At 50.1% G+C, this 23234-nt stretch overlaps 1 protein-coding gene across 1 annotated transcript; it reads right to left on the reverse strand.

Annotated features, from left to right (window-relative positions):
• Positions 1 to 1785: 1785 nt before the first annotated feature.
• On the reverse strand, positions 1786 to 15491 carry PCDH12 (protocadherin 12). The gene is made up of 4 exons (XM_037062806.1): positions 12229 to 15491; positions 8709 to 8806; positions 6632 to 6783; positions 1786 to 2629 (listed from the first exon to the last, which is right to left on the reverse strand). The coding sequence occupies exons 1-4, from the start codon at positions 15106 to 15108 to the stop codon at positions 2160 to 2162; spliced, it is 3600 nt and encodes a 1199-aa protein (XP_036918701.1). The 5' UTR covers positions 15109 to 15491; the 3' UTR covers positions 1786 to 2159.
• Positions 15492 to 23234: the final 7743 nt, after the last annotated feature.

The raw sequence follows: 23234 nt of genomic DNA on the forward strand, positions 1-23234 counted from the left end.
ACTAAAATTACCCATGTCTGTGGAGATTTAAAGTCGTGACAGAGCCGCACTGCACAACCTTTTGTAGGTCACGTGTTCCTTCAAGAATCTGATGAGAACTTCCTATCTTCTGCTGAGGAAAATGTGTGTGAAGTTTTGCCTAGTATTCAGGGAGGTCCAAGGACTACAGATTTAGGACTTTTAAGCTAGAAGGAGGCAATGGTGCCTTGTATCCGTCATCCAGCTGCCAGCTATGCTTCAAGGTTCTTCGGGTTACCTCCTCCCCACATCTCTCCGCCCCGCCACATCAGCTCTGCTCTGAAAACCCACCAGTAGGGGGAGGTCAGCACTGTCTAGGGCTATGGTTTTCAGGCCTGCTTTCACACACAGAACCATTTTCCCCATTAGAGTCTTACCTGGAGCTCCAATATAGATAAACAGGGGCTCTGACGCATTTCTTCATTCATTCATTCATTCAGTTAGTCATCGATTCATTCCGTGAGTATTCACCATATGTTGCTTTGTGGTGGGTCCTGGCTGGTCAGCCTGGAGACCCTGTCTACTTCGTCCCTCCAGCTTTGCGCATTGCTGGGAGCCCAACAGCTCGAGAATCACAGGTCTCGTGAGGAGATTGCTCTGGCCTTGGGGGAGGTGATCAGAGACCCAGACACCCTGCTCCTGAAACACTTAGCTTTGGGGGGTTTATTTCTCTCATGTGTAAAGTAGAATAATGGGATAATGATGCCACACTGTATGCTAAGTGTGTGCGGTTTTCATTAGCCCCAAGGAGTATGAGGGGCCCATTTATGTGGCCAGTGACCATGCGTGCTGAGCTCCAGAAGAGGACGAAAGGAGGAATTTCGCTTTCAATGTGCAGGAGAGCCCCGCGCTATTGAGAAGCCAGCTGAATGACAGCCTGCAAATTTCCAAGAAAATTGTAAGGTTGAGCCATGGGAAAATAGTTGCTGTTGCTTCACACCCCTGCTCCGGAAGGTTCGCTGCTGTCAGTGTCGATTTCACAGACCCGGTTCACACACTCTCCTCTCACACCTGAATTCACTGGTCCTAACCTGCCGTGACAGGAAGATTTACCTACGAATGGTGGTTTCTGGAAAGATGGCTTCTGTACCTGAAGGGCCACTTGCTGGGAAAGGGCAGGATTCTGCAGAGGCCCTGGCCTGCGTCGGGTCGGACCCAAGTCCCTCTCCTCCAGGGCTCAGAAGCAGAGAGACACACTGCCTGCGCACGCAGCTTCGGAAACACTTCCGCAGCGTCTGTGGAGGGGAGCTCAGGAAAGTCCGTGACTGCCAAAAGCTCACCTGTGGGGGCTTTTCTGTTCTTTTCCTTGGCTGTCGGTCTATTGTCAAGGTGAAGGGCGTGAGTTTTGGTGTTGGACAAACTTGGCTCCAAATCCTGACTCTGCATCTACTCTTCTGGATCTTGGGCAAGGCACTCATCCTCTCCAAAACTCATATCCTTGTCTGTGAAATGGGGATAATAGCACCTCCCACTCAGGGTTGCTGAGAAATTATTAATTAAGTCCTATTGTAAGCCTGGTATCTGGCTCACGTAAATGCTTTATAAATAGTCACACTTTTCTGAGCCCTAATTTTCCAGCTGAGAAGCGTATTATTTGATAATGTGACAACAGAGGAGTGGGGTCAATGGCATGCGTGTCCACTGTTGCACAGCTAACCCCATTGTGGCCCACTCCTGCCCAGGCCCAGCCTGATTCTCTTGCTGGGGAGCAGAGGACAAAGACCCATCTTTCTGTTACTCATCCCTCCCGAGAGGTGTAAACAGGAGAACAAGCCACTGCTTTGCCTTTATTAGTAGGTCACAGAGCTTTGCCTGGCATCCCAAGTCCAGCCTCCCACCTTCCAGTATGCAACAAGGCCATCCTTGTCCTGCTTGTGACCCTCCTCAGCATCTGTTCCACTGGAGGACTGGCCCTCTAGGCTCCACATGTGTTTTACCAGCAAACACGATCTCAGCCACAAACTACCTGCATCCTCCAAAAAATTCAGCAGCAGAGTTAGCTCCTCACAAGGGGCTGCTTTGGTGAGCCAGCTGTTAGTTCTGCCCACTCTGTGGGGCGGCATCAGTCAACCTGAAGTTCTCGAGCCTCCTCTGCTTAGTGAGCTCAACAGTTTTAGAAACCAGAACATGTCCAAGGATCCTCAGGGCCTGGACTCTCTAATATCTCCTGGGGCCCCTTGTCCCTGCATCCACAGGCCCCTGCTGCTGCTGCTGCTTCTGGTCCTGCCCTCGGCCCCTGTTTTTCCACCTGGGTTCCCCTGGACATCCATGCCTGAGGCCCCACTGGTGGCCAGGTCTAGACTGAGGGTCCTCCCGCAGACGGAGAGCCGCCGCAGCACCTCAGAGGCGGCCTCCACGGGCACACTGGCACGCTGCACCAGCAGCATATCCAACAGCGAGTTCATCTCAGAAAGAAAGGTGCTGGCCAGCCGCGTGCCAGTTGGGCTCAGCTCTGGCCCCAACCCCTTGCCGAAGGTCTGGAAGGTCTTCGGCTCCTCCAAGGCTGCAGTGTCTGGAGAGAACACGTTATCACGGTAGTTGGTGGCAAGGGGCAGAGAGAGCCTGGCCATCCAGGCAGGATCTGGGGCACTCAGCCGCTCCAGGGCCAGGCCTGTGGGGAGGACAGAGGGAATAGTGAGGGCGGGGCCATGGAAGGGCAGGGTGGACCACGGTGGGATGTGGGCAGGGCAAGGGTACTGAACAAAGGAGGGGAGGGAAATGGCAGGGGACGGACGGGGTAGCCGGAGGAGGACAGGAAGGAAGAGGCCCTGACAGGGAAGCTCACTGGGCAGGAAGGCAGCTGACTGAAGCTGCCCATGAGCCGAGGGAGGAGGAGGCAGAAGAAAGGCCTAGAGCTAGAAGCTGGCTTGTTTCTAAACAATGCTGTACATTCGCCCATCCCGTACAGCCAGGTGCACCACTAAATGGGGAAGGATCCCTTTCCTGGCTTGGTGCTGCCCTCTGTCTGTACGCACAACAGTGAGCTCTTGCTAAGTACACCTGTGCCAAGCAATTACATAATTGTCTCCTTTAACTTCCACACAGCATTTGGAGTCAAGAATGCTATCCCATTTTATGGATAGGAAACTATGAAGTTCTAAGAAGTTAAGTCACATGTGTACTAGGCAACCAAATCCAGACTGGACTCCAGTTCTGAGGGCTTTGAAGCCCCCTGCGACTGCACCACCCTCTCCACTCGGAAGAGCTGGCCCTTCCTCCCACTGGATGCTCCAGGCGCCTGCCCACCCATGGCCTCTGGACTTCCCAGGCCTGCTAAGGTCTGCACTGTCACCACTGGGCCCCACGCTCTGAAGCTACCAGAAACCCTGTCCTAGAGGCAGGCTGGGAAGGGACTCGCCCTCCGCAGGCTGTCCCGGGAAAGGGGCAGTGGAAAACTTTCCTAGCTCTCCAGTGCCACCATTACACTTTTTTCCCTACACGAAAATTAGTCCCAGGCCCGATGGTAGAGACCCAAGAAGAAGAAAGAATGTCTTGTGGTTAAGAAACTGTGTCTTAAAAAAAAAGCACAAGATCTACTTGGACTTGTATTTAACGTTTGTTTAAGGTGAATGGCTTTGAAGTCTGTGCACTGTGGTGGGAGTGCAGGCTGGTGCAGCCACTATGGAAAACAGTATGGAGTTTCCTCAAAAAATTAAAATGGAACTGTCTTGTGACCCAGCGATTCCACCTCTGGGAATATATCCAAAGAAGCCTGAAACACTAATTCATAAGAACATAAGCACCCCTACATTCATTGCAGTGTTATTTATAATAGCCAAGATCTAGAAGCAGCCCAAGTGTCTTTCAGTAGATGATAGATTAAAAAATTGTGCTACATTTACACCACGGAATACTACTTGCCCCCCCCCCCAAAAAAAAAAGAAAGAAAGAAAGAAAGAAGGCATCCTCCGTTGCAACAGCCTGGACGGCCATAGAGAGCACTAGGCTAAATGAAGTAAGCCAGTCAGAGAAAGAGACGTACCATCTGATTTCACTCATGTGTGGAATCTAATGAGCAAAATGACTGACAAACAAAATAGAAACAGACTCCTAGAGAAGACTGACAGCTGTCACGATCAAGGGGGGTGTGGGCTGGGTGGAAAAGGTGAAGGGATTAAGAAAACAAAACGTGGACACAGACAACAGTATGGTCCTTACCAGAGGGAAAGGGGGTGGGGGGAGGAAGAAGAGGGTAAAAGGGGATAAATGGTGATGGAAGGAGACTTGACTTGGGGTGGTGAACACACAGTGCAATATAGAGATGATGTGTTATAGAATTGTACACCTGAAACCTGTACAATTTTATTAAGCAATGTCACCCCAATAAATTCAATACAAGGGAAAAAAATTAAAAATAAGATAAAGGAAACATTAAATCTGTGCATAGAATAAAACTCTAGGAGACACGTCAAAGTGTTAACTGAAATTATCCAGAGCAGAAGTAATTAATTTTCTTTTTATCTATATTTTTCTACATTAACTAAATATTGCTGATGTAATTTGGAAAAGTTATTTCAAAATATAGGTAATTGTTGTTTATATTGATATAAACCAGTCTCGATCTTGCCTCGTGAGCATGGAACCGTGCAGCCTGTGAGGCAGGGTCAGGCCCCTTCCCAGTGGGCCTAGCCCATGCCTGGGGCTTGGTGAACATTTACTGAGTGATTGAATGAACATAAATATTAACCCTGGACATTTGGGAAATGTAAACCTTAGTTCCCTGAGGCTCTGGGGTAATAGGGTTGGAACTCTTTTGCTGTTACAGAATTAGGCCTCTCCTGGTACAAGGGTCAGAAGGAATGAAGCTTGGAATGAGAAAACCACTGGGGCGCATGGGAACGGCCGAAAGGTGACGGCAAATTCCCTCTGTGGCAGGTGGAGTCTGGGCCGACCTGGGACGTACTCATCTCAGGTTGCCGTAAGCACTCACCGAACTCACGCAACACATCCTCAAGCGGTGGGGCTTTCATCTGATGCCGCCAAGAGCCCAGTGCACCGCACCCTCACCAGCAGCCTCGTCCAAGTCCAGGCCCATGAGCAGCTCAGGTGTCTGTGTTGCTGTTGCCCTCTTCACCCCACCCCCACCCCCTGTGCTTCTTGCCCTCTGTGCTGTGGGGACTGAACCCCAAGCTGAGCTGCCCAATAGAGACAGAATGTGAGCTACAGAGGTCATTTGAAATTTTCTGGTAGCCACATTTTAAAAAAGTACAAAGAAAACGTGAAATTAATTTATAAAACATTTTTATACTTAATGTCATTACTTTATCTCATAATCGATACAGTATTTTAAAATTATTGAGATAATATATATATTTATACTAAGTGTGTAAAATCTGGAGTGTATTTTATATTTACACCACATTTCAATTAAGACTAGCCGTGTTCACATGTGGCTAGTGACTGCTGTGGTAGACCTCACAGCTCTACATTCTAGATAATACGGTCCTGCCACACTTTCTATGTACGTGCTGTCCAAGGCTGTACCCACTAACCCACAGGGCTGTCAAGCACTTGAAATGTAGCTGGTATGACTGAGGAGCTGAACTTTCCATTTACACGCACTTAATGTTAATCAGATTTAATTTTACTTAATTTCAGTTTAGAGCCACACTGCCAATGTCAATAACCATTGGCTGCACAACCTCGGGAAGATTATTTAACACCTCTGCCCGTCAGATCTTTCCTTTATGAGATGGGCATAACAAATTGTCCCTGTCTCATAGGAGCTTCTTGCGAGGCCCTGAGAACAGGGACTAGTACGTTAAAAGCACTCGGGAAATGTTAGCCGTATATTTTTTTAACCAAGGAAAGGAGGTACCTGCTGTGCCCGAAGTGCATTTGCAGCCAGACAGAGCACTCCAGATATGTACGGATGAGAAACGGATTGCTCACTGCAGGAACGACACAGCCTGGGAAGGTTGGACCCGTGGGTGTACCCCCAAAGGGGGCTAACCGGTGTCCGCAGCAGCGGGGCCAGCTAGCAGGCTCTTGAATTAAAGTTCACATTTCATATCTATTTTCCAAACAAATTATTTCTCTATAAAAAAGTTTGTTTCCATTAGAGATGTTAGCACATTAAAGTGCTGACTCAGTTCTCAGGGTAAAAGGACGTTTGAACACCAAAGAAATTCAAAGGAGTGGTTCAGGAGGTGGGGGGTGGGGGGCAGGGTCTCCCAATACCAGGCAGGCCCAGGAGGTTGGCTCCCCTTAGTCAGTAATGAGCTAGGTGACTCTGGGCAGGCCAAGTTATCTGTCCGAGCCTCAGTTTGCTTATCTCTAAATTGGAGCGCCTAATATCTACCTCCAAGGACTGTTGGGAAGCTTAAATGAGATAATGTGGTTGAAGATGTTTCCTGTACCTGGCACATGCCAAGAGCTCAGCAATCGTTCGCTATTCTTATGATGATTTGTAAAATGAATAATCAAAGCAGAATCTGGTCTTTAAACCAACAGAGACCATTTGAAGCTCCAGGAGAAGTAAAATATTGCAGGTGTTGCTCCCCAGACACAGAAAGGCTGTTTCCCAGCGGCAGGTTGGAGCAGGACTCTGAAGCCTGGTCATGTGAGTGCGGGGGTCAGGAGGAGGGTTAGGGTGACCCTGGGGAGTCCTTACCTTTGTGGGGGTCCAGTAGATTGGACAGCTCTTCTTCTAGCAGCTGCTTCACAGACAGGTCCTCTTCAAGGTCCAAGGGTCCTTCTTCCTGGTCTGGTTCTGCCTGTCCCCCAGCCCTGGGCCCTGGGCCCTCTGTGTCTGGGATTGCACTCCTGCAAAGGAAACCCACTCAGCCCACAAGTGAGCCAGTTCACAGGCAGGTTCATTCATTCCAGCTCATGGACATTCTTCTGTTCATGCCAGCCTTCATCGGTCTGCACAGGCACCGGGATACCCACAGTTCAGCCTTCAGAGTCAGACCGGCCTGAGTGACTTGATTCCAGCCCTCCTGCCTACTCCGAGTTTATGCCACCCAACTCAAGGGGCGTGGTGAGGGTAAAATGAGACGTTGTATGTAAAGAGCTTAGCACAGCATCTGGCACATTGTGAGCACTTGGAAAAGAGGAGTGATTAGGAAAGCATTGTGCGATTACTCACTATTGTCCCTCCCATTGCCTGACACAGAGTAGGAGATGAGTAGCTTTGGTTGAGCCGGTGCAATCATCCACCATCTGTCTATCTTTCCATCTGTACGACCACCCACCCACCCATTCATCCCTCTGACAATTGTGTGCTCCAGCGACGGTAGCGGTTTTGTCTGTCTCATTCCCTGCCCTCTCACTAGGGCTCAGAACAGGAGCCTGCGCATAGTAGGTACTTCACTCTGTGGACTGGGTGACTGAATGTTCCCTGCTCCCTGTTTGAGGCCGAATCCCAGACCAGAAGAGCAGACCTATGGAGGATGCTGCTGAGGAGACATCCCAAAGCTATTCAGAATGGACTAACCCTCCGCCCCCTCCTGTTGTCTCAGGCTGGGCTCCTCTCCCCCAGGGACTCCTCTTATCCCCTGGGGGAGGCCAGTTCCTGAAACCTCCTGGCATGGGGTGGACAGGGCTGGCCCCTCATCATCCCAGCAGGAGGAATGGCTCCCTGAGGGATTTTAAGCCCTGGGGGTCTTTTCTGTTTTTTGGCTTTCCTGTGGTCAATTCTGCTTCTCTGCAGGGATCAGCAGGGAGGAGGCAGGTTTGCAAGTGAGGATGACAACAACTCATGTTACTGAGCAATTACTCTGAGTCAGGCCATATGCTTTGCAGGGTATATGCACCTTTTCATGAAACCTTTCACATCTGTAAGGAGTTCTCTTATTATCATTCTTATTTTACATAAGAGGAAACCGAGACTTGTGAGCATAATGCGGCTTGCCCAAGGTCCCCAGTGGGAATTCAAATTTAGGCTGCTATGACTCCAGAGTACTCAGCGCTGCTCTCTACTACCTCTCACTATCCTTGAAAAAACAAGGAAAAAAAAAAAAGAAGCAACAGGTTGTCAAGGCAACAGCACTGAGAGCTCTCTCCCAAGCTTTGCCACTCACTGGCTTTATGACCTTGGTCAAAGTCCCTTTAAGAGGAAAGGACTTCGCATTGGTGGTACACTTTCCGTGTGCGAGCCATGGGGCTATGGGCTTAGAATACATGGACCACTAAATCCTCACCCCATCACTATGAGGAAGTGTGGTGGCCTTCGTTTTAGAGATGAGAGACCAGGGATTGGGGATTTACCTGACTCGCTCAAGTTACATGGCTGGGTGCATCAAACTAGTTAGAGCCTCAGTTTCTCCTTCTGTAACAAGGAGTTGGATTAGATGTCCTCTTGAGGTCTCTCTAATTCTGGAACAGCCCAAAGGAACACACGCACGAACCCATTTCCTTAGCCATTTCAGATTATGTTTAAGGGTCAAGAGAAGAGAGCTGCAAGTTGCAGATCTGAAGTCCCTAGGCCTGCACCTCTGCAATCAGGGGACAGATAATCAGAGCCTTAGGTATGAAGTCATTTCCTTAGTGACGCTGTCCTGTAAATGCTATAAATACAGTTGCTCCAGGCCCCAGTGGCCTAGGCGGGGGGCAGGGATGCTGTCCACTGCACTGTCCCAGGGGAGCCTTGGCTGGGAGGTGCTCCCTTCCCTACCTCTCAGAGACTGCTGCAGAGGAGAGAAGAGGCCCGAGGGGAAGCTGGGGAAGCTGGGGCTACGTGCACTTACCTGCCGCCGCAGGGCCTGGCCAAGTACTTGTTTCCCCGGTGGTTTGGTTTGGGCTGGAACTGGCCCTGATGCAGCAAGGACAGCAGCTGGGAGATTTGCTACGAGACAGGAAAAATCTGTTGACTCCACACAATTCCGACCCAGCATACTTCCTCGCCGGATGTTTCCCTCAATGCTGGCGCTTTCTTTTTATAGTCTTTCCTCCAACTTCAGATGTTTGTGTGCTCAGACCGGGGTGGTGAGCAGGGAGCTGTGACAGAGGCTGGGACCTGCACAGGCAGGGTCCCTGCTTCGCCTCTGTCACCCTAGGCCCTGGGCATCTGGGGGGGAGAATGAGGACCCTCTGGGCTCATCCCCTACACGTGACCTGCCTCTGCTGGGATCTGTGGAAATGGGGGTGAAAAAGGCATTTCCTGACCGCAAATTAATTATTACTTTGATCAAAATTATGTTGAAGAGTTATTTCCCTCCCTTCAGCAGTATTCAAGCACTCAGCCAGCTTTTGTGGCCAGATGTAAGACTAGGCTGTAGAGAAGGCAAAAACGATGTCACTTAACCATTCATTGATTCATGCTTTCCTTCAGCCAGCTGGTATTTAGTAAGTGCTCATTTGTGCCAAGGCCCTGTGCTCACTATGGGAATAAGAATGAGAGCAAGGCCCAATGTCTGTCCTGAGGGCGCTTGCAGTCCGCCAGGGAGGACAGGGCACAGCGGCTACTATAGGGATTACATTGGGTGGGCAAATGTTGGGGGTCTGTGGGAGCAGAAGGGGGCTACTCACCCAACATGGAGCAAAGAGGAGTCTGTGGGGTGAAATGGGAGAAGTTTATGCACTTCTATAAGTGTTTATGGAGTTCACAGTGCATGCTGGGCACCTCTGCTGAGACCCCGACTCCAGTGGAGTGTGGCAAGTGGAGAGAGGGTGAGGGTCTGGCCTGGGGTGAAGGGTGCTCCACACGGAAGGCCCTGACACTGAAAGGCCAGAGGAGATGCCTGGAGAATGGGGCAGAAGTTGGGCAGGATGTCAGTGCCAGACCCTGCAGACCAAGTTTGGGGAGGCTGAGTTTTAGTTCAAGGTCATTTCTAGTTTGTGTAATGTCAAGCAGATTTTTAGACCTACTCAGACCTTTGAGGTGGAGCTAGAAATTAATTAGACTAATTAATCTAATTGTCAGTATTAAATAGCTTGAAAGTTAAAAATGCTCCACAGCCCTGACCAGTGTGGTTCAGTGGGTTGTGCTTCATCCTTCAAAGTAAAAGGTCACCGGTTGGATTCCCATTCAGAGCACAAGCCTGGGTTGTGAGTTCAGTCCCCGATCAGGGAGCATACAAGAGGCGACTGATCAATGTTTCTCTCACACATCCACGTTTTTCTCCTTCTCTTCCTCCCTTCCCTCTCTCTAAAAATAAATAAAATCTTTAAGAAAGGCTCCACAAATGCAAGAAGGTTGGGTTATTTCTCCCAGAAACACGGTGTCTGTCTCCCGAGCCCACTGCACTGCTCCCCGAGAAGGCCCTTCCTCCTCCCTTTTTCTCCCCCATTTCCGCAGATCCCAGCAGAGGCGAGACAGAAAGTGCGCATGTCAGGGGAGAGTTGGAGGGGAAGGTGTCCAGGACTGGGGCTTCAGTGTGACTCGGGAGACCAGGGCTCTTGTCTGCCTGAGGGAAGAGCCCACCTCCTGAGGCACCTGCTACCCTTTTCCCAAGTGACAGCCTATATCTCAGGGACACTTCCTGAGTGCCATTCCCTGAGCTGAGCACTGTCATTCAAGGTCACTTCACAGTTAGAGCCCAGACTCTGGAGTCAGTTGGACTCAGGTCCAAATCCTAAATCTGCCCCTGCCACAGTTCCCACCAATGAGGTCTTGAAGAATTGCTTAAGCATTCTGAGCCTCAGTTTCCTCAACAGTAAAAAGGGGATGATATAATAAGATCCTGATTGTATAGTGGCTGTAGTTATAAGATTAAATGAGTAAAAGTATATGTCATTTATTATTAATCTTATGATAAGCATTTAAAAACTCTCAAGTAGTATGTAATTCATTTCATTCTTACAGTAACTCAAGGGAAGAGATACCATCACACCCATTTTGCAGGTGTGAAACCTGAGGCCCACAGGGGCTACACAGCAGTGACTGGTAGCGCTGGAATTTGAACTTCAATCTGACTCCACGGTGGCACTGTGCTGCGAAAAAGATGTCAGGTGAACTTCCTTTTGCCTTCAAGTTGATCCCCAGTGGGCACCCTTCTTCCCATAACCCCCCTGGGGCCAACCACAGAGTCTGCTGCCTACTGTCTCTATTTACTAAAAACCATTTTTTGGCATAAAGAGGTCATTCAGTCAGCATTTGATGAATGAATGAATGAATGAATGACTCTGGGCAATCTCTGGGGCTGCATCGAGCTCAGGGCAAGACTCCTGAGAAAGCAGCTGGGCCCTCTCCAGGCCGCTTCCTGGGGCGGGGGTGGGGGAAGGAAGCTGTGTCCTTGCTCCCCAGGATGCCTTCGCTAATGCCCTGGCCAAACAGAAGTGCCGCTCGGACGGGCAGCCTGGCACAGGGAAAATTATCTGGGGTGCCGGGGAGCAGATATGAGCGCAGTATCAGGCATCATCTCTGCAAATGTTTCCCATTGTGTCTAATAAATCCTAGGTCTCTAGACACTTTGCCATTTAATTCTCAAACCCCTGGGAGGTAGTAGATACAGGGTAAGTTTGGCATCCTAACCCCCACTTTATAGATGAGGAAAATGAAGCTCAGGGTTACCCAGCTTCTGAGTAGCTATGCTAAATTTGAGCCCAGACCTGCCTAACTCCTGGATTTCACTGCCCCATCCTGCAGACCCAGGCAGCAAGCTCTGGGGTCTCAAGCAGGGGGTGTGTAGCCCCCGAGCCTGGGGGTGGTGATGCCCGTGCCAGCCTGCTTCACAGGGGCCTGACCCGGTGGAGATGGAAGGGGCTTTGCAGAAGTCATCATAATCATTTGCTGAGTGCTATCTATGGGTCAGACAGTCTTCTAGAGGATTTGTCCTCCAGCAACCTTAGGAGATGAGTACTATTAACATGGACATCTTCAAGAGAGAGGCTGAGTAACTTCCCTGTGGTGCACTGCTAGAAAGATGTGAAGCCAGAATTTGAACCCGGGCAACCTTGCTCCAAAGCTCTTATTCTTAGTCCCTACCTTTGCTGTGTGTCTACTTGCACCAGGCTCCCCGAGCAAGTGCTATCTAGGAATTAACTGATCCAATCCTCAGGACAACTCTTTGAGGCAGATGCTCTTACAGTCATTCCTGTTTTACAGATAGGAAAACTAAGGCTCAGAGACAGTAAGTAATTTATCCAGGATCACACAGATCATTCTGTTGACCTCAGAGCTATACCCTGAATGGCTGCACACAATGCACCATGAAGTGCCCGGTGAGCCTAAGGAATGAATATGAGGATTGTGAATAATGGTGTTGTCTAATGCTGTTGTTAGTGGTCCAGGGATGACCAGAGCAAGAGCTGCCCACGCCAAGGTACCTGAACAGGAGGAGAATCCACAGTGAGCTCCTCTACAGGGTTCCGCTCCGCAAAGGCAGCCACAGACAGTCGGACCAGGCTCCGCAGGATCTGATGGGGGCCTGACTCCTTTGTGGGGGCCCCTTTGCCGTGGAGATTTCGCTGCCGCCTCAGGGTTGCAGAGGAGGCTGGTGAGCTCAATGGGGCCTCCTCGCTGCCTTGGTCTCCAGGCAGCCTCCCTGTTGGGCTGCCTGCCGCCTTCAGGGGCCTTGTACAGGGCTGGCCCTGTGCAGGCTGGGACTCAGGAAGGTTCAGGTTCTCCCGGGAAGTGTTCCTCTGCCTGGAATGGTTGAAAAGGAGGTTGACTGTGTCTTGCAGCACTTCTCTGTTCTCAGCCAGTGTTCCCTGGTTGCCTTGGTTACGCAGGGTCCTGTAGAGGGTTGGCGTGAGATGAAAAGGGGCCTGCAGGCAGGGGTCCCAGCCTGCTTCCATCATTGCTTCTTTGCTAACATCCTTGGGGAGCTGCTCATCTTCACCAGGCTCATCTGCTGGGCTCCTGAGCATGGGAACGAGGTGGATATCCGCTTTCTGAATGTGTTTCTGGGGCCTCTTGGGCTGGTGGCGGTAGGTGGATTCAGCCTCCCGACAGTTATAGGCCCTGCTGTCCTTCTTCTCCGTCCGGCAAATGGACATGATCAAAGCCAAGATCAGCCCGAGGATGGCCAGCAGGACAACCAGGCAGATCACCGTCAGCACGGATGTGCTTAGGGCCCCAGGATCAGGGGCTGGGTCCCTCAAGTGGTCCATGCTGGTGACAAACGAGATTCTCAGCAGGGCTTGGGTCTGCAAGGAGGGGCTGCCACGGTCTTCCACCACTATCTCCAGCTCCCACTTACTCCTAATGAGACTGCTGGCATTGGTGACATTGATGAACAGCTGCCCCAGGTCGGGGCTGAGGACAAAGAGGCGGGCTTCATTCCCACTCTGAATCCTGTAGAAGACCTCTCCATTTTCCCCTGAGTCTGCGTCTCTTGCTACAATGGTCGTCAAAAGGAATGGCCGGGGGCCGTGTGTGGCCAGCAGTGCTTTGTCAGTATCCGCTGGACCCAAACCACTGGGAGTTTCAATGGGCACCAGAAGGTGGCCTGTGGAGACATTTACAAGTACTGAGAGGCTGGCTTTTCCATCACTGAGTAGGGGATGAATCACCTCTGGGGCATTATCGTTGGCATCCAGGAGGTTGACCCACACAGAGACGCCGGATGAGAGCCGGGGCTGTCCCCTGTCCTCTGCAATCACGTGGAACTCAAAGCTGGCCATCTGCTCATAGTCCAATGACCTCTGAGCAGTGACCTCCCCCGTGTTTGAATCAATGGCTACCAAGTGAGAAACTGGGGAGTGCTGGATGCTGTATGAGACTTGTCCGTTAATGCCCAAGTCTGCATCATGAGCCTTGATGGTAATGAGGTGAAGTGAGGGTAGGTTGTTCTCCCTAGTGGAGACTTCATACCTGCTCTTCTCGAACTCAGGTGCATTGTCGTTGACATCGCTGATCTGGATGCTGAGCTGTTTCTCTGCTGATAAGGGCTGGGTTCCTTGGTCCTGGGCCAACACAGTGAGGGTATATTGGGGCCACTGCTCTCTGTCCAGTGTGGCGTTGGTTAGCAGCATGTATGTGTTGCCAGTGGTCCTTTTCAGCCTGAAGTGGCCCTGTTCTTGACTCAGCCAACAGTGGACCAGACCATTGTTTCCTGAGTCTAAGTCCTTCGCTGTGACGAGAGCGATAAAACTGTCCTTAGGAAGAGCTTCTGACACCAGCGACGGCTGGGAGGCCCATGTGATGTGGATGCTTGGAGCGTTGTCATTGACATCCAGAACCTTGATGAGGACTTTGCAGTGGGCTGGGATGGGATTAGGACCCAGGTCCCTTGCCTGGACATCTACCTCATAGGCAGGATTCTTCTCGTAGTCTAGGGGTTGAAGCAGAATCACCTGGCCCGTTTTGGCATCAATACTGAAGGTGTCCAGCACCTCCGGAGGCACGTGCTTACTGAGAAAGAACTCCACCTCTCCGTTGGGGCCTTGGTCAGGGTCTGTGGCAGTCAAGTTTAGGAGGAGAGTACCAGGGACAGCATCTTCTTGGATTTCTAGTGCCAGTGAGCTCTCAGCAAACACGGGGCTGTTGTCATTGGAGTCCAGGACATTGACTTTGACCAAGCTGGTGCCTGACTTGCGGGGGTTCCCACTGTCATAGGCAGTTAACACCAGATCAAAAAACGAGTGGATTTCCCGGTCCAGCTCCTTCACCACCACGAGTTCTGCATGTTTGGTCTCATCGGGCCCCACGATGACATCCAGGGCAAAGTGCTCACTGGGAGACAGGGAGTAGGAGTGCAGGCTGTTGGGGCCAGTGTCCGGGTCCAGAGCTCTGTCCAGGGGGATCCGGGTGCGCAGAGAGGCACTCTCAGAGATTTCCAGCTCCTGCTCACCTTTGGGAAACTGTGGCTCGTGATCATTGATGTCCAGCACCTGAATCTCCACGTGGATCAGAGCCAAATCCCCTGTGGCAAGCACATCAAAGGAAAGCAGGCAGGGATCCTGCTGCTTGCAGAGCTGCTCCCGGTCCAGACGCCTCCCTGTGCTGAGCAAGCCTTCCTCAGAGTCCACATGGATGGGGAGCGCCTGAGACAGCTGCAAGACCTGGAAGGCAGCCCCCGCTTGCCCACGCCTCTCCTCCCAACCCAGAGCCTGGGACAGCTTCCCTATGACCGTGCCAGACGGCACTTCCTCGGATACTTGGTATTTCACAGTGAGAGTAGCCACTTCCTGACAACCCCCTGAAAGGAATAAGTACCCACCTGGCCCCAGGAGCCCCAACAAAAGTTGAAGAAGTGGCATCATGCTTACCGCCGGAATGGGTTAGATTCAGAAACTGCCAAAGTTCTTCAAAGGCTGGGAAGTCCTCCAGTGTTTTTGGAGGGGCTCGATTAGCCCCGTTCTCCTGCCCCCAGACCTGCAGGCACAGCCTTGACCCATAATTAAATGATGGTGAAACTAGCAGGATTCTCAGGCAAGGCCATCTTCATTCGAATAGATCCGAGAGGTCCCAGCACCGACGAAGTAAGATTGCCAGGGGAGACCCAGCACAGGGGCATCCGCTGCTCCACTCCAGCCAATGATGGGCAAGAAGCAGTCCAAGAGGGACTTGACCCAGTAAAGCAGGATGTGGGGATCTGACTTCCAAACAGTTGCTTGGCTGGGGAAACAGAGAAGCAGCTTTTTCCTATGGAAACCCCACCTACAGGAAAAGGGAGGGCTGTGAGTTTCAATGCCAATTAGAGAAAGAGAGCTCGCTTCCCGTGAAGCCCAGCAGCCTGCTGCTGAGGAGGATGCGGCAGGGGCTCTGGGGACCTGCCGGAGGGGAAGGTGCTGTTCACACAGCGAGGTGGCCGCTGAGGGAAGTGGTGCCCCTGTGTGGCCGAGCGAGCAGAGAGCCTGAGTCCCTGCCAGCTGCCCCGGGCCTGGGGCCCCCTGGGCAGCCATGCTCCCGTCTCTCTTCGTGCCTGGCATTATTCCTCTCCCGTTCTGATCTTTTTCCTACACTCATCTACCTTTAATCTTGACTCTGTCCTGATCACCCACTTTTGTTGCATGGGAAGCAGCTGTGATTAAGGGAGTGGCCATCACAGCCCAACTCCCTGGGTTCAAATCCCAACTCTGCAGCTTATCAGCTGAGACATGTGTGACAAGTCACCAAGCCTCTCTGGGTTTTTACCACCTCCTTTTCAGAGTGCAAATGAGAGTAAGAATGGTAGCTCTCCAGCAGGAAATTGTGAGGGAGAAATGAAATGATGTATGAAGGGCCCAGCCCAGCCTGAGTCACAGGCAGTGACGTATTGTCAGAGTGGCTGTTAGGGTCTGCACAGCTCCTCCCTACCATGGCTGGCTCTGGCTCTCACCTGGGCCCCAGGGTAGCCCCTACCCACAGGGACCCATGAGAGTGGTCATGGCCTTGGCCAGGACCTCCCTGGCCTGATCACCTGCTGCCCCCTTCCTTCCTGCTTCCCAGCCTTGAGGCCCATTGTTCTCAGCATCTGGTCCAGCCTGAGCTCCTGTCTGGGGATCCCCCAGCCTCCAGCTCCTGTGTCTCAGAGGTTTAGACTTTTCCCTGTCCCACACCTTCCCCTCCCCCCACCTCCTCCTCCAGTTTTTCTCTCCCCACTGCTGTTTATGGCAGAGCTCCCCAAATGATACTCCCTTGCTGCCCCCCAACTCTTTCAGGATATTTGAGGGTGTGCCTTCCTTGCACACTGCTCCTTGCAGAGGCGAGGCCCAGGAAGGAGGCGAGGGGGCAGTCTTGGGTGCCCTTGGAGGTGGCTCGCTGCCTCTCAGTCCCCTCCTCAGTCTGCTGTGCCCAGCCTTCTCCCAGACTTACACCCGACTTCAAGGTCAAGTCCAGAGGTTTACAGAGCATTTGAAGTGCTGGGAATTAAGGGCCAGCTTCCCCTAGATGGGTGTTTGCAGCTGAGTCCTTGAGACCAGAGGTACTCCGTTGGGACAAAAGTGACTCCAATCAGGAGGCCTGTTGGCCTGGAGGCCTGTGGCCATTAGAACAGGGGTAGCCAAGGGACAGGCTTAGGCTAAACCCCACCTCCACACCATCCTTTCTCCTGTGCCATTTCGTCCCCACACCCTCTCCTGTCACCCCACACTCCACTGCTGGAGGTGTCACACCATCTTCCCGAAGCCCATGGGCCCCAGGAGGGACCATTTCCTAGAGCAGGGCTCTGGAGACACACAGGACACTCACCTGCTTGGAGACAGCGCCTAAGTCGCTTACCCTCTCTGGGCCTTAGTTCCCTTCTCCACAGAGCACAGCTGTAACCCATCTCAGGAGTCCGTGGTAAGGACTCAGTGAGATGATACTCGTACATGGCACAGTGCCTGGAACAGAGAAAGCTCTCAGTGCAGGAGATGGTTTTTCACCTTGTATCGTTTTCCAGGTTTTATGCCTCATATGCAAATGGCAAAGGTGGTCTTGCTTTTGTCCCTTCAATTGGAAAGCTTGTTTTGCGGGACTCCCTGGGTTTCAACGTTCTACGTCGCCTTAGGCTGCGCGCACACCCATGCCATCAGGGCAAAGAACCTCAGCAGAGAGGATTAGATAAGTTTCCTGAGACCACACAGATTTGCACTCCAGGAAGCCGCTCGGGAGAATGGATTGGAGGAGAATAGAGAAGACTGAGGGAGGAAGGCCAGTTGGAAGTAAAGCAGAAAAGCCTTGGAGCAGAAACTCTGGTGCTGACAATGTTTCCAGAATGCCATCTGGTGGCCAAAGGTGAGAAGAGGCACAGAGGCAGAGAGGTGGGTGCCGGGAGTTCACAGACACCCACAACTCCAGACCCTCGCTGCATGGAACACACAAGCCAACCATTTATCTCAACGGGAGACCTACCATGACCCAGTGCCAACAGGAAAAATGATGGGATTCACGATTTTATAGGCAGTAACATTTATATTTTTGAAAAGACATTGGGGTGTGTGTGTGTGTGTGTGTGTGTGCGCGCGCGAGTGTGCATGCATGTGGTCTTGATTGACACCATGGAGGCAAAAAAATACTCAGGGATCATGAGAAAGTTTGAATTTGGATTTCACAGGTAGGTTCATTGTTTTTCTTTGTTTTATTAACATCGGGGGCATGAAGCTAAGACAACCCTTGAAGAATCCAAGGCCAGCACCCTGGTCAGGGGAGCATTTTCCCGTCCACCAAAAGCTTGTGGGTTTGATTCGTGGTTGATACCTAGGTTGGGGGTTCGATCCTTGGTGAGGGGGCATACAGGAGGCGGCTGATTGATGTTTCTCTTTCCGTCTTTCTCATCAATGATTTAAAAAAGAGAGAGAGAGAAAGAGAATCCAAAGCCAGCAAATGAGGTCCCAGACTTTTTAAAGGCAATTTCCTTTGGGAACGGGGTCTTCTTTAGTAATTTTCGCTCCTCCTCTCTGGCTACAGGGGTCAGTTGATCATCGGCAGCCTCATGTCAGGGGTGAACGGAGCTGTCGCTGGACTTTGCCTAAGAAACCTTCATCACCCTGAGTTTTGAGACATCTGAGCATAGCCTCCCTCAAGTCTGAAACTTCTTTCCTTAAAGGTAGATCAGGACTGGTGCTCGGAGGCCTCGTCACCACCGGACTTGGGGTTGTTCACACTTAAGTTCCCCCTTTAGGGTTCGGGAGAGGGCTTCGGGGGTGAAATGGCCGGGGCAGGAGTCCGGGGACCTTTTCAAAACCACTTGGAATCCAAAGGACCCTGAGGAGTCAGACCAGCAGAGTGGGACTCTGGCCCCTGGGGCATCACAGGCCAGCTGGAAGGCTCAGATCAGTCCCGCATTCCAGCGTCCTGCTGGGCGGGCTGCCCACCCCGGGGCTCCATGTGAACCCATCCCGCAGCTTGAGGACACTGGGGAGCTTCACCCGCAGGGTCATTCCAGTTGGGAAGGTGACTGGAATTCCTAAGGTCTGCCTTGTTTTTTTAAGATCTTGTTCCAGTGAGGGCAGTCTAGCCAGGAACCTTGACCGCGAGATGCAGGTAGATGCTCAGGCCACCCACTGGTGGCCCGGAACTTTGTGGTTTTCCCAGGGACAGATGACAGATATCCGCTCCCATGCAGTGGCGCCTCTCTCTGGATTCAGTGCAGAAAGAAGAAATCTGCAGGGAGAAATTTGCCAAAAAATAGTACTTTTCAAGAAGTGAAAAGGCTTTCTGTCTGAGTTAAGACACACGGGCAGCCAGATATCAGAATCATTTGGAGAGTTTTTCAAATTACCAGGGACAGGGCAAGAAAATGCGCACTGTTCTGTGTTCTAACAGTATGTTTTATAATAGTCAGCTCCATTTCCCCCTCTTTGAAATCATCTTTCAGATCGTTAGGGACAGGGTTGGGGATGTTGGGCCTTTTTGTTGGAAATAGAGGTCTGATTGATCTGTTTAACAGAAGGAAGCATCGGTTGCAGCAGGGAATGGCTGAGGGCTGAGGAAATCACGGAGGGGTCCACTGGAAAAGAGCGAGGAAGTAGGTTGAAGATAAGGACTTGTGGCTAAATTGTTGTAAACTAGGGATCTTCATGGTTTTCAAGAAAAAAGTGCAAGAAAATATTTATAATTTATTTTGTGTGTCACTAACCACAGTACAGCCCCCCAACCACACCACATAAATTCTGAGCTGATAAGGGTTGCACATATATTGTGTCTCTCCCCCCATCCTGCAGAGGGGAAGTGGGCTCTTTCCAACATAGATTTCAGTTCTGATATGCTATCGGTCACTCCAACCTGCACCCATTTCCACCCCAACCTCACTGACAACCACTGATTTAGAACTTCTTAGAAGCACCATCAACTTTGTAAGGGTCAAACTGCACAGCCCCCAGGCCCTTCTCACCGAGCATCTTCCTGGTCGCCCCCCTCCCCTGGGCCGGTGTCAGGGCTCAACAGAAGCTCTGTTCGTGCCCGATTCTCCCTCCAGATTTTCTCAGACTCTCTGTCTGCTTCTCTGATTCTTCCTCTGGTTTTCCTTGCTTCTGACTCCCCCAGATACTGCCCTCAGCTCTATTTCCTATACAGGGTTATTAGCCCAGAAATAGGTTAAATACAAAGCAGATAAACAATGAAGTTATTTTTATCTGGCAGTCCTATCTAGAAATAATGTAAGCTCTCGATGTGTTTCTTTTCTGTTTCTTAGCTGTGGGGTGTTATTTTTGTTGTTGTTTTTAGAATTTTGGTTTGCTCAGTGAATTTGAACATCTATCAATAAACACAAAAATCAAACATATTGGCTGGGAGCATCATCTGTGCATGAATATTCAGAAGCCGACTGTGTTGATTGGCCTTGTTATGTGCGCAGCATTTCTGGGCGATTCAGGATCAAACTGTTCTCACACTGTAAGAGCCACCCCGGAGGAGGCCTGGATCACACTCATTCATTAATTTATTCAGTTCTCCAGTCACTCATCTATTTGTGGAATTCAGAATGTTCTTTTCTGTTTATAAGGTCAGGTTTTTTTGGTGGGGGGAGTAAAGGAAGTAGCTGAAGCTGACCCACATTTTCCCGTCCTCTACACCATTGGCTTGGCTCTCTTTCTTCACACAGAATCTAGTCAGCTCAGTTCTCACCTTGCTTCAGAAAGGTTCTTGCAGGAAGGAAAAGGAGTCTTCCCCTCGTTACATGACTTCTCACGGGGCTTCCCTTTACACGTGTGTGAAGCCAGGAGTTGAGCCTGGAGCTCTGAGAGAAGCAACTGCACACTGATTTGTGACGGCAGCTGCTGCGAAATCTCACCCTCCTTTCCTTCTTCCGGAGCCACGTTACCTGGGGGTTACAAAACTCTTTTCACTGTTATTCAGGGGAATAACAATAAAATGCCAGGTTGTAAGTATAAACACGATCATTCTGTGTCTATTATGGTAAATCAAATTTTACTTGCTTCAGAAGCACAGAAAACATTTTGTACTGTCAGCCACCTCAAACCTTTTCAGGAGTCTGTTTTCCTATAACCCTGGAATGACCGGAGGTACTGTTGGAGCTGCACTGACCAGGGAAGCTGGTCACACAGGCGATCTGGCTATTTTTCTTTATAGACCCCCCTGGTCACTTTCCTTGAGCAAAGTGTTGATTTGATTTAAGCATGGGCTCGGGGTTAATGACATGGGGCTCAAGATTCCAATCGCCTGGATTCAAAGCTTGGCTCCATAATTTACCACCGGAGTGCCCGTAGCAAGTCACTTAATTTTTCTGTGATCAGTCTCCTTGGCTTTAAAATAGGGATGTTAACAATGGTAACTGATGTTCTATAGTTTCTATAAGGTTTAGCTTAGTCAATCCACAGCTTTAGAGCAGGGCCTGGGGTGTGAGTATCACTCTGATTGTTAGTCACGTATGATTGTGATTTGAGTGTAATAGCTCCATTTTTTTTCAAAGAATGAAACCCTTATTTTAAAGAGAAACCAATTTTTCAGATTCTCATGTGATAATAGTAAAACTTTTAAGATCCACGAGGGGAGCAACTACCCAATGACACGAGACCAGCAGGAAGTCAGTGACACCTCTGCAATGGGGCCAGGCTCACCACTGTCTGGTCCCTTCCCAGAGCCGGGGCAAGGCTGTCCCTTCCACACCGCTGCGCCTGTACCTGTCAGGGCTCGTTTCAGGGTGCTTGTGAGTGATCGCCATTGACAAGAAGGCTCTCTCCCCTGGCAGGAGGGGTGAGCTCTGCGAAGTGTCTGGACACCCGTTGGAAGCCAGCAATGGATGACAACACGCATGGCATTGATGGCCCCAGTAGTACTAGGCTTAGTCCGCGACCCAGTCTTGCTTCTCTACCCAATGCCTTGGGTCTTGCCTCTGGTCTAGGTCACACACCCCATCCTCTCCTAGTTCTCGACTTCATCATCTAGCATCTTTGAGGACAGAGCTTTAAACATTCATCCAAATTATTAACACAGCTTTAAAATTCTCTCTTCTATTCCCTCCATCCTGCCACCTCTGACTTGAGGTCACAGCATGATGTCACAATTCACCACCTGCTCTGACTTTGTGAGAATTTCCCGAGCTGGTTGGTAGGCTCCCTTGCTCTTTGCATCTGGGAGGCCTCCGCAGGATTTGTGGTCTCGCCTCGGAGCATTCTGAAGTAGGGTTGCATGTGATTTGCTCTTGATTTATTTCCTTTGGCTAAACATGGATAATGACATTAGTGAATGACTTCAGAGGTTCTCCTTCCCTCCTTTGCATTTTTAAATAGTGTGTTTCTGCTTTTGACATTTATTACAGATATAGTTAGCTCTCTGCTCCATGATAGTAAAACTTATAGGGCAGAAAATTAGGAGTGATTATTTGCATTTCAAAAGTTATCCCTTATTTACAGTCACCAAGATATGGAAGCAGCCCAAGTGTCCATCAGAAGATGAGTGGATGAAACAACTATGGGACATTTACACAATGGGATTCTCCTTGGCCAAACTTTACCCTTTGTGACAGTATGGACTGACCTGGAGAACATTACGCTAAGTAAAATAAGCCTGTCAGAGAAAGACAAATACCATACCACTTCACTCATATTTGGAATCAAATGAATGAACTGAACTAACAAGGAACATGGGACAGACTCATAGGTGGAGAGCAGGATGGTAGCTCTGGGGTTGGAGGGGAAGGTAGAGGGTGGAGGGACTGCACAAAGGGGAAGAAGGACTCTTAGACATGGACAACCCTGGCAATTACTAATCGACATTCCATCTGGAACTACTTGTCTGAAATTTTCATGTAAATGGAATCTTACCGTACATAATCTTTTGTGTCTGACTTCTTTCACTTAGCATAATGTTTTCAAGTTTCATCTAAGCTGTACTATGTATCAGTTCTTTCTTTTTTATATAGCTGAATAACATTCCATTGTACAGATATACCACGTTTTGTTTATCCACTTCTCTCCACTGATGAATATTTGAGTGTTTTTATCTTTTGGCTGTGTGAACAATGCTGCTTTGGTGTACATTTGTGTATACTATATACAAATAAATATATACAAGTGTAAATACATGCAAATGTAATTATGCATTTGTATACAGGTATCTGTGGGAACATGTGTTTTAAATTCTCTTGGGTACATACCTAAGAGTAGGTCTACATTTAGCTTTTTTTTAAGATTTTATTTATTTATCTTTAGATAGGAAAGGAAGGAGAGAAGGAGAGAAGGAGAGAAACATCAATGTATGGTTGCCTCTCGTGAGTCCCCTGCTGGGAACTGGCCTGCAACCCAGGCATGTGCCCTGACTGGGAATTGAACCACGATCGTGTGGTTCGCAGGTCCGCACTCAATCCATTGAGCTACACCAGCCAGGGCCACATTTAACTTTTAGAGGAACTCTTTTCCAAAGTAGCTATGCCATTTCTGCATTCCCACCAGCAGTGTATGAGTGTTCCAATTGCCCCACATACTCATCAGCACTTGTTATTACCTGTCTTTGTGTTATAACCATC

The sequence above is a fragment of the Sturnira hondurensis genome, unplaced genomic scaffold, assembly GCF_014824575.4.
Source record: "Sturnira hondurensis isolate 20B ecotype Veracruz unplaced genomic scaffold, ASM1482457v3 Scaffold0001120, whole genome shotgun sequence".
NCBI classification, from domain to species: domain Eukaryota; kingdom Metazoa; phylum Chordata; class Mammalia; order Chiroptera; family Phyllostomidae; genus Sturnira; species Sturnira hondurensis.